The sequence below is a fragment of the Megalobrama amblycephala genome, linkage group LG11 (genome assembly GCF_018812025.1).
Source record: "Megalobrama amblycephala isolate DHTTF-2021 linkage group LG11, ASM1881202v1, whole genome shotgun sequence".
In the NCBI taxonomy this organism is placed as follows: Eukaryota; Metazoa; Chordata; class Actinopteri; order Cypriniformes; family Xenocyprididae; genus Megalobrama; species Megalobrama amblycephala.
Genome location: NC_063054.1, coordinates 33,572,586 through 33,584,282, shown reverse-complemented (window position 1 = coordinate 33,584,282; position 11,697 = coordinate 33,572,586). Strand labels below are relative to the sequence as shown.

The 11,697-nt window shown below is 36.6% G+C and overlaps 1 protein-coding gene across 3 annotated transcripts in view; it reads left to right on the top strand.

The window, feature by feature from the left end:
- Window positions 1-98: 98 nt before the first annotated feature.
- Window positions 99-11,697, top strand: part of efr3bb (EFR3 homolog Bb (S. cerevisiae)) — a 46,427-nt gene continuing 34,828 nt past the window's right edge. Inside the window, exons 1-2 of one of the 3 annotated variants that reach the window (XM_048207582.1) lie at window positions 99-249; window positions 669-833. In XM_048207582.1, coding sequence (XP_048063539.1) covers window positions 827-833 — 7 coding nt within the window. In that variant the 5' untranslated portion in view covers window positions 99-249; window positions 669-826. Of the gene's footprint in view, window positions 250-668; window positions 834-2,051; window positions 3,358-8,298; window positions 8,574-11,697 lie in introns of those variants that run through there. The other 2 variants (XM_048207581.1, XM_048207583.1) reach the window with 2 other exon arrangements.

The following is an 11,697-nucleotide window of genomic DNA, read 5'->3' as shown; positions in this document are numbered from 1 at the left end:
AAAATAATAATAATAATAAAAAAAAACTATTACTATTATTAAAATTACTTAATGCATGATGAATTAATCTGGAAGGGTTGAGTTCCTCTATGCAGCTTTCCTGTAATAGTGCAGCTCTCAGAGGAAGTGTGTGAGTCTGAATCACTGTGTGGAGGCACTGAATTCGAGTCACTTATGTTTATTTTGGCTCGTTGACGGAACATGAGAGGAGCTTTATGTTCTACCAGACTATGCAGCTGAAAACAAGCGGTGAGGAAATAAAAAATATGAGATTAAGGTTTTTTATATGTAGTTATGAAAGTGTTGATATGTCAAACGAGCATGTTCAAACATTTTTTTTTTTTTTTGTAATAAGTGTACATATTACACACCCTGTCTGGACAGTTAATTTCTTAAGATGTTCCTCACATTATTTGAGGATTATAAAGTCAGTTTATTAACTGAATGAAAAGAAAAACGCTGTTAACGTGGTTAATTACTAAAATATTTACATTCGCGTTTTGTTAGAAATCGCTTACAATAACAGACTGGAAAGCTACAAGAAAAAAAATTTTCACAAAAGATGGACTGATATCATAAGACGCACAAACATGTTGTTAATTGTATCCAAATGTAAGCAGTATTCAAGTACAGCGGGATCTGTTTTGAATCTCATCTGTGTGCTTCAGCGGTAGGCCCCACACCAGCCTGCGGCTTTCCTACTGTGAGTGAACGGAAAGTAGCGTCCTTGTTTGGCGTGAAGTCCGGCTTTGGACCGCTGGACGCCGGTGCGTCGCAGTAACTGGTTGAGTGCAAGAGCGACATCTGGCGTAACTTGGAAGCCATCATGACCGGTATGAGCTTGATTCTACATTATCAAAAGTTCAATGCATGTGAAGTACATACATACAGATAACATTTTGAATCGCATAATGGAATTTATATAACTAAATTAATCCTTACAAAAATTCACCATGGTAAACTAGTCACTATAGTATCTATAGTTACTATAAGCTAATTGGAAACTGGTTACAACAGTACATTTTTAAAGGGTTAGTTCACCCCAAAATGAAATTTCTGTCATTAATTATTCACCCTCATGTCGTTCCAAACCCGCAAAACCTTCTTCGGAACACAAATTAAGATATTTTTGATGAAGTCCGAGAGGTTTTTTGTCTCCCATAGAAAGCAATGAAATTACAACATTCAAAGTCCAGAGAAGTAGTAAAGACATCATTACAATAGTCAACGTGACTACAGTTATTCAATCTTAATGTTATGAAGCAACGAGAATACTTTTTGTGTGCAAAAACAAAACAAAAATAACGACTTTATTCAACTATTTTTCTCTACCCTGTCAGTCTTTTACGCAGTTGACGCAGTGCAGAGCTTCTGTGTTTGCGTCTGAAAGTGAGCACCATGACACATGCGTGTGATGCTGATGCAGGAACCGGCCAATAATGAGCCGGCGTTGAATAAAGTCGTCATTTTTGTTTTTTGTTTTTGCGCACAAAAAGTATTCTCGTCGCTTCATAACATTAAGGTTAAACCACTGTAGTCACATTGACTATTTTAACAATGTCTTTACTACTTTTCTAGACCTTGAATGTGGTAATTTCCTTGCTTTTTATAGATAAAATCCTCTCGGATTTCATTAAAAATATCTTAATTTGTGTTCTGAAGATGAACGAAGGACTTACAGGTTTGGAACGATATGAGGCTGAGTACTTAATGACAGCAATTTCATTTTTGGGTGAACTAACCATTTGGTTTGGTTGAATTTGGCTGTGCTTTTGGAGAGGTTTTGCAGGTATAACGCTTTTAATTAGCTGGTTGGCATGCAGAGTATGTAATACAATTGTGTTTAATTGTCCACATCACTCAGTGTGTCTGGTGGAAGCATTTATGGCCAGCTTCCCAGAAATGAGAAATGTCTGTGCATAAACACCACATCTTTGTCAATGAAAGTTTTAGCAGATCTTTAAAGTTGGCATGAATAGAAATTCACCCTATCTATTTTCTATATGCATCTCAAGGATCTTATTGTGAACAGTTCATCCATACTTATGTTTATGCTTTTCATTTGGCTGAAAAATTTCCACACGCAGATTTAGCTCATGTTGGTCATGCAGATTTGCTGTGATGACCAACAGAAAGCTGCATGGAAAGTGTGAGCAGTGCTTTATACATCAGTATGCTATTAACAGTGGACCTTTTTTGCCAGCAAATCTTTGCCAAAATTTTATCCAGTCATTTAGTTTGCATAAACTCGCCCCTTTCTTACAATGGACTGCAAGATTGCATTCAGATCTGCCACCATCCAATCAACAACTGATTGATTGAATCACGTCCCCACCCTAGCAGCCCTACATTTTTTTCTTATTTGATTTGGATGTTTGGATGTACACCACAATACTTAATAAAAGATCTGTTGCTACTTCCATCACATTATGACTTTATGGATTCTGCAAACTTTTTTGTTCTTTTGTTCAGATTTTGAGAGTATTAATACACCCGCTGTTAGTAGTAACCGGAAGCATTTGTAAGTTATAGTCATTTCCATTCTGCAGAAGTCTCTGGAGGTTTGTTTTTTGAATGTTTCTGCTGGTGCAGATTTCTTTTGGGCCTACTTGTAGTCTTGTTTGCAAGGACGGTCCTTGGATTTGGCCAGTTTGCATTTCTCTCTCTTTCACTCTCTCTCTCTTTCTCTCTCGTTCTCATTAATAAACATCTCACTGACACAATGAGTTCCACTATTCCTCCTCCGTCATTGTCTCAATAAACTCCAGAGAGAAAGAGAGTGTGGGAGTTTGTCGGACCGAGGAGACGCTGTCAGTGTCAAGGCAAGTGAGACAAGGCACAGGAATCTGCCCAGCGTTGAAGGAATGCCGTGAGCTGAGCACCCTGTTAAAACCCAGTGATTATCTTTAAAAAGAGAGACCTGAGGAAGTACAAGGACAAGATACTTTGCAGAGGATTTAGTTTGCTTGCTTATTTTTTTGTAAAAATCTAAATTTTGAAGAATTAAAGAATATTATTTCAGTAGTGTTTGGTGGGAGCTTTTCAGAGAGTTTCTAATTTGTTTGATTTGACTTTGAGTATTGGATCAGCAAGTTAGTTTGCTTTGTGCATTTTGTACTTTAGTACATTAGAGGATAATGTGAGTTGCAAGACAACAGGCTGCTCTTTTGATTATTTTCATTTGCTAGTTTGTTTAGATAACCAAGCGGTTATCTAAATAAATATTTTCGTGACTTTAAGAGTTGTTTGTGAGGTTGGGAGCTGATATTCTTATGCCCATGGCTGTCCCAGAACCTGTTGCCACCCGGAGGTTGGCACTGGACTGTCGTACCCTGCTGGATCACCGCCCGAGCCGTGGTAAGAGGTCCTGTCTCTGCCAGGATACTGATGTATTCTTCTCACAGAATCAGATTTGCTCAGTATAATGCCATTGTGCTCATGGAGCAACTCTAGTGTTGTGTCATTTCACATTTAAGTATATAACTTAAAAGATTAGTTCACTGCAGAATTAAAATTTCCTGATAATTTACTCACCCCATGTCATCCAAGATGTTCATGTCTTTCTTTCTTCAGTTGAAAAGAAATGAAGGTTTTTGATGAAAACATTCCAGGATTTTTCTCCATATAGTGGACTTTAATGGCTACCAATGGGTTAAAGGTGCAAATTGCAGTTTCAATGCAGCTTCAAAAGGCTCTACACGATCCCAGACTTATCTACCGAAACAAGTCATTTTTTTTAAAAAAATATAAAATTGATATACTTTTTAACCACAAATGCTCATCCTACACTGCTTTGCGATGCGGCGTGCATTACGTAATCACGTTAGAAAGGTTACACATGGCGTAGGTGGAAGTACTGGAGTAGGGTGACAAACTCCATCTCATTTTCTCCTCCTACTTCAAAATCATCCAACATCGTTGTTTTATCTTTTTTTTAAAGGGCGTTTGAGTTAGTGTTTGCATGTTCATTTTGTAGACACTGGATCTGTACTTCCACCTACGGCAAACGTGACCTTTCCAACGTGATTACATAATGCGTGGCGGATCACAGAGCTAGTGCAAGACGAGCATTTATGGTTAAAAAGTATATAAATTTTGATTTTTTTTTTTTTTTTTTTTTGGAAAATGACTGATCGTTTCACTAGACAAGACTCTTATTCCTCTTCTGGGATTGTGTAGAGCCCTTTGAAGCTGCACTGAAAATGACATTTGGACCTTCAACCCGTTGAGCCCTGGTGAAGTCCACTATATGGAGAAAAATCCTGGAATGTTTTCTCAACCTTAAAGGTCCCGTTTTTCGTGTTTTTTTTTTTAAGCTTTGATTGTGTTTATAGTGTGCAATATAACGTGTTCATGTTTCATGTGTAAAAAAACACAGTATTTTTCACATAATTTGCTTATCTGTATACCGCTGTTTCCACTGTCATAAAAACGGGCTGATGACTTCCTTGTTCTATGAAGTCCCTCCTTCAGAAATACGTAATGAGTTCTGATTGTGCCAGCGGTTCCTGTGTTGTGATTCGACAGCAGCTTAGCGAACCTTGCCCGGAAAGGTCACGCCTCTTACCATAACGTGGAGATGCACGCGCTCAGTGTTATTGTAAACATGTCTTTAATTTTACCCTATCAATTTGAGCCGGAATCAGACCCGGTGATTGGACTGCGGGATGAAAATAACAGCGTTTCGACGACATGGCGACAAACACACTCTACAAACGCAACTCTTGTGTATTCCTGTGGGCGGAGGTTAGTCAAAAAACTGTTTTAGTGACGTCATTAAAGAAGGAAGTAGAGGGATGTAGTCCAAACTGGTTGTTCGATGTAGGCGACTTCTGTTAAATAAAATATCTCGCTTGGCATTGAACTTTGAGCTTTAAAATTTTACAGATTTTATTTATACTCTAACAACAACATTACACACTAACTAAAGTTTGAAACATGGGATCACGAAGAACGGGACCTTTAATTTCTTTTCGACTGAAGAAAGAAAGACATGAACATCTTGGATGAAATGGGGGTGAGTAAATTATCAGGAAAATTTAATTCTGAAGTGAACTAATCCTTTAAAGGGACAATTCATCCAAAAATGAAAATTCTGTCAGTGTGTGAATTCATGTGAAGAATGTCAGAAACCAAACAGTTGATGCACCCCATTGACTTCCATAGTATTTTTTATTAATTTTTTTTCCATACTATGGAAGTCAGTGGAGCCCATCAACTTCGTGGTTTCCGACATTCTTCAAAATATCTTTTGTGTTCAGCAGAAGAAAGAAATTCATACAGGTTTGGAACAACTTGAGGGTGAGAAAGTGATGACAAAATGTTAGATTTTTCTGCTTGATTGATTGATAAAATATTTTAAAGGAAATTTATTGTACGTTTTTAGGTCAAAAGACAAGTACAAAACATAAGAATGTTGTCTGCCAATGCAAAACGCTCTGCAGTTGTGCAAGATTGTTGCGGATGGTTGCCAGGGTGTTGCTATGCAGTTGCTAAGTTGTTCTGGGTCATTGCTATATTCTGGGTGACTGTTAGGTGGTTGTTTACTAACCTAAGTCAAAAGCACCACTATTTCTATTTGCGAGTGATGACAGCGCAGAGATACCTGGATGCTGCAATCCTGACAGATTTATTTAGTGCGTCGTCATGGAAACACTCATCTGTGACTGAAACTTGGCATCTGTGCTCCGTTTGGTTTTAATTAAGCACATTTAGTTGCTAATTAGGCAAGCCAAATTCCTGTGTAAATGTCAGTTGGCTGTTAGTAAGCTAATATCTTTTCAAGATCCTCAGATGACAGTTCTGACAGGTTAATATTTTTAATCTAAATTCTGCTAAAAAACTGTGCATTCACAATTTCTCCAGCTCTGCAACAACTGGTTTCAACTGAACATTTTCTTTCTTTTTGTTTGTTTGTTTGGACATTTGCCCAAATTTGACATTTATATCTGATTTGCTTTGACATTCAAAAAATTGCTATTGTTGTCTAGCAGTGTTTATTTATATTTTATATTATTGTGCTATTCATATTTTAAATGATCTTTTGTTTTTATACTTTCGGTTTTTATTTAAATTTAAGTGTCATCAATTTTGTTTTTGTCATTTTTATTTTTTATTCTGTTTAGCTGTAATTTATTATTCTTTCAGTATTAGTAATTTTAGCACTTTTAGTAGCCTAATTTTTAGCCTAAGTTTTTCATCTAATATTTATATTTTACTTAATCTTGAACAAAAGCAATTTTAATAGTTTTGTTTTGGTTAACAATAATGACACTGGATATAGTCTAGTTTTGATATGGCTTAGATACAATCACAACACATGCTTGTAAAAGTGTTTCAGATAAGATGGCTGTCATTGTTATTGCATATCTCTAAAGGAATATAGTGCCACTGCCAGCAGAATTTTTAGCATGTGTGAAAGCCTACACATTAGCGGTGCTGTTGTATGTTTTCCACAGCACACACATGTGAGAGGAGGAGTGAGTCTGTAGGAGGCGAATGTTGGATTGCAGTTTGAAACCATGCAGTTTGAGAGAGAGAAAGGTTATGTTTGGAATAGCATACTAACATACTGCTCTAAAGCCCTATTCCGGCGGTAATTGTTACCCAGAGGGACGTAATGTAATTTCAGCATTTACAGATGGTAGTCTGCGATTTAATTGCCATCTGATTCGGAAATGTTAGTGTTTTTCTCTGATGTCCCTGGGGAAAATTCCAGGCTGAATTAACGACTGTTTTTAGACAAACTCCAAGATCGTGTGGGGAATTTAATTCCCGTCTGAATCAATATGTCTAAGTTTGGGAGGAACTAGTGATGGAAAAGTCTTTTTCAAACCACTGCTGATGTAGCCATTCACACTTAAAATGGCTGAATTTTCATTTATTTGTTTGGCTCTCATAAAGTCCAGCTGTTTTGAATATTTGAACAATTTATGATTTATATGAATATAAATGAATTTATACATATTTGTATTATGTATACAGTAAATTAAAATAATTAATCTTTGTATTAATATATAATGTCATATCTATTCCATACCATGTGAGAAGTAAACTTCCAGTTTTTTTTGTCCTGCATGCATGATCTGAATTAAAATTATTATATTTACAGTCCACCTGACAAGTAATTACTGTCCAAATAGGGCTTGTTTCTGCTATTTATACACTTACCAATCAAAAGTTTGGGGCCAGTAAGAGGTTTTTTTAGTTTTTTTTTTTTTTTTAAGGGAATTATGACTTTCATGTAGCAAGAATGCATTAAATTGATCAGAAGTGACAGTAAAGCCATGATATGTAATGTTTCAAAAGATTTCTATTTTAACTTTCTTTTTAACGTTCTATTCATCAAAGAATCCTTAAAAAATGTATGGAGAGTTTTTCACAAATATATTAAGCAGTATAGCTGTTTCAACATTGATAATGATAAGTAATGTTTCTTGAGTAGCAAATCAGCATATTAAAATGGTTTCTGAAGGATCATGTGACACTAAAGACTGTAATGATGCTGAAAATTCAGCTTTCCCATCACAGGATTGGAATAAATGATTCTAATAAATACATGTTAGGAATTATTAAAACTGTTATTATAGGTTGTAATAATATTTCTCAATATTAATATTTTTACTTTATAATTTTTGATCAAATAAATGCAGCATTGATGAGCATGTGAGACATCTTTAAAAAAAATAATATAGCATCTTACAGACCCCAAACTTCTGAATGGTAGTGTATACTGTTTGCTGTTTTCAGTATTTTTCAGAAATTTCAAAAACATCTGACAATATTGACATAAAAAATGGCTGCTTACTCTTTTATTGTAATGTTTCTTTAAAAAGTTCATATTTATATTTTAATTTTTGGTAACACTTTAGTCTAGGGTCCAGTTCTCACTATTACCTAGTTGCTTATTAGTATGCATATTGCTAAAATATTGGCTGTTTGTTAGCCAATATCTACCTCAATATTAATAAGCAGTAATTAGGCGTTTGAAGCAAAGTCGTAGTTAATAGTGAGAATTGGACCCTAGAACAAAGTATAACCCAATTCTTTTCTTTTTATTAAATTTTTTAATATATTAAGAAATAAGAATCAGTGATATATAATGTCCACTATGCAGTAAGCAGTACACTACTAGTATTTGATTCTGAACACAACCAGAGAATGAGATGTTGAGAATGTGGGAGGAGCTTCTGCAGAGAATGAATGAGTACAACCCTCTCTCTCCTCCTCTCTCTACCTCTCTCTCTGGCTCCTCCTTCTTTGAGTGGTGATTGGTGAGCAGAAGGTGTATACTCGTGCGTGTAAAATGAGCATTATTCGTTTGAGACCTGTATGCGCAGGCTGGTGCAATAGCCAAGGTCATCCCAGCAGCATCATAGCTTACCCATCACTGTCCATTAGTATGTGTGAATGCTCCCGCTTTGTATCGCATCACTTTTAGACGCCAGAGCAGTAAGACCGCATGTGCATGAGCGTGTAGTGTCTCCAAAAATCCCTCTCTAGCTGCATCTAAGACGCTGCAGGGAAGGATTGAGAAGAGAGAGCACCTTCACTGACATCAAGAGCAATGTATGGTAAGCGCTAAGCTTGTCTATGTGTGTGTGTCCTGCAGGCTTTTGTGCATAATAAAGGGAAACCGGAATCTTCCCAGGCTGCATTCCTTGAGCACTCAAGCGTGACTTCTCTTTAGTGCACTCAGTAACTCGTGATAAACGCAAGTGTGGATCTGTCCAACGGACGCTGTCATGAGATTGCTTTATGGTAGGTTTGTTTGATTGCTCTCATGGTGATGGGCTTCTTATGAAGGACAAAGTTTTCTAAGTGCGTGTCCATTTAATCTGCTGGATTGTCTTGGAGATGCAATGGATGGCTTGGAGACACTGTGTATGTTTGGTGACCCTTTAGTGCGATTACTTAATTGTGGTGTTAACAGATCACATTACCAATGGATGTTTATTGATTCAAATGTGTCAGGACGCAGTTCACCTCCTATTGACAAGTTAACATGGCATGTCAGCTAATTATGTCACAGAAGAGCTAATTAATGCACTATTGCTGTCAGGCACTTCCTTAAACTGTCAACACAGCCTTGAACATTTTTAGGAGCACAGTCAGGACTACCTTCTGACAGAAATTAATTTTTCTCATTATGGGGAGATATCTGCTCCCTTAAATTGAATTCCATGGGCATTTTTTTTTTTTTTACTTTTGTAAGGGGATTTTTTTTTTCTAACCTTAAATGTCATCTTTTACGTCAATTTATTACATTTACGTTTATATATTTGTTAAAAAAATTAATTAAACAAAATAAATTCAATTAGAATAATTGAATTCACAATATGGCTGTTACTAGTGTTGAGCAGATTCTTAAACACCTCTGATTGGCCATTGTGTTCACACGCTCAACAGATACGCCTGTGATTGGCTACAATGAAAAACAAAAAAAAAGATCGGAAATCACGCTGCGCACAGACATTGAGAAGCACAGAAAACATGTTGTCTTCACTATCAACGCAATATTTATTAATAAAATAGTTTCGATAGCTTACTGAAAAGTTAAAAAGCTATAGTGGTAATGTATCTGTTTTTGATGTATTTAAACTTGCAGCTTCATTATTATTATTAGATGCAGATAATGCACATGCACAACCTTTCTCTATCTGTCACTAATTCATTTAAAAAAATTTTATCTTTCAAAACAACTTTATCTCTATGTCTGATTTAAACTAAAGCATGCAGAATGCTAGATCCCCTGCCAAAATAGCGCGTCGGGTGGTTCCTTGCCACCACGCCGTTCGTTCAAATCTTGCAGTCACTTTTCTGGGAAAATGAGCACCCCTCTCTCTTGTCTTTAATGTCTTTATATTTCTCCTGATATTACAAAGCAACTGATAATGATAGGGAAATTTCAGAAGAGCGATCTTCTCTTCTGCAAGAGCAAGACATTTATATTTGATGCCGATTGCCCGGGAAAGTAAAACCGCTTTGAATTACCGGCTTGTGTGAAATGCGCTGTACAAATAAACAAATAAAAGTTCCTTACCTTGTGTGATAAGTACAAACTGTGTTAAAATCAAATATGAGGAGAGATGAAGACTGAAAAACACAAAATAAGATATTTCTGAAGCCTACAAACACACGGTCTGACCAGTAAAACTCACTGATAATCACTTACCATCATGTGAAAAAGAAAGTACACCCTTTTGAATTCTATCTGGTCTTTAGCAGATCTTAAAATTAGGTAAATACAACCTCAGATGAACAACACCACATGACATAATATTACATTGTATCATTATTTATTTAACAAAAATATAGCCAAAATGGAGAAGCCATGTGTGGCAAACTAGGTCACTCTATGATTAATTGCTTTTAGAACCACCTTTAGCAGCAATACCTTGTAGTAATGATTTTCTATATGACTATGTCAGACTCTGACATCATTGTGGAAGAATTTTGGCCCACTTTTCTTTACAACGTTGCTTCAGTTCATTTTTGGGCATCTGTTTATGCACAGCTCTTTAAGGTCCTGCCACAACATTTCAGTCAGGATGAGGTCTGAACTTTGACTGGGCCAGTGCAACATCTTGATTCTTTTCTTTTTTAGCCATTCTAGATTTACTGGTGTGCTTGGGAACATTGTCCTGTTGCAATTACCCAAGCTTTAGCTGTCAGACAGATGGCCTCACATTTGAATACTTTGGTATGCAGAGGAGTTCATGGTCAAAACAAGCCCAAATCAAACGTGGTGCTGTGCATTATGGTCAAACATCTCCACTTTGGATTTGTCTGTCCAAAGAACATTGTTCCAGAAGTCTTGTGGTTTGTTCAAACCTAAGCCATGCTGCCATGTTCTTTTTAGAGAGAAAAGGCTTTCTCCTGGCAGCCCTTCCAAACAAGCCATACGTGTACAGTCTTTTTCTAATTGTACTGTCATGAACTTTAATATTTAACATGCCAACTGAGGCCTGTAGAGTCTGATATGTAGCTCTTGGGTTTTTTGCAGTTTCTCTGAGCAGTGCACGGTCTGAACTTGGGGTGAATTTGCTGTGACGTCCACTCCTGGGAAGATTGGCAACTCTCTTGAATGTTTCCCATTTGTGAATAATCTTCCTCACTGTGTAATGGACTTCAGATTGTTTGGAAATGACCTTGTAACCCTTTCTAGATTGATGGGCAGCAACAATTGCGCACCTAAGATTATTGCTGATGTCTTTCCTCCTTGGCATTGTGTTAACACACATCTGAATGCTCTGGACCAGCAAACTGCCAAGACTTCTGCTTTTATACAGTTGGTCACGCTTGCTGATGATCAGTTAATCAAAGGCATTTAATTAGCAACGCCTGACTGTTACTTACCCTCTTAATTCCTATGGAAGCAATAAGGGTGTACTTAGTTTGTCACACATGGCTTCTCCATTTTGTCCTAGTTTTTGTTAAATAAACCATGACACAGTGTAATATGTCCAAATTTATGGACTCATTATTACCATAATACCCCTCATTCACACCATAATACCCTCATTCTGCAAGAATGTTTAAACGTTACTCCATATTCGCAAAATAACATTTAGTTTCTAAACTGTTTCTTTTGTAAACAAAGCTTTGTACTTGACTTGTGTTCCAGTATCCACGTAAAAATGCATACCACCGCCGCTGGTATCCTGCCTCCGTGGTGTTGCTATTGTCACTGTCAAC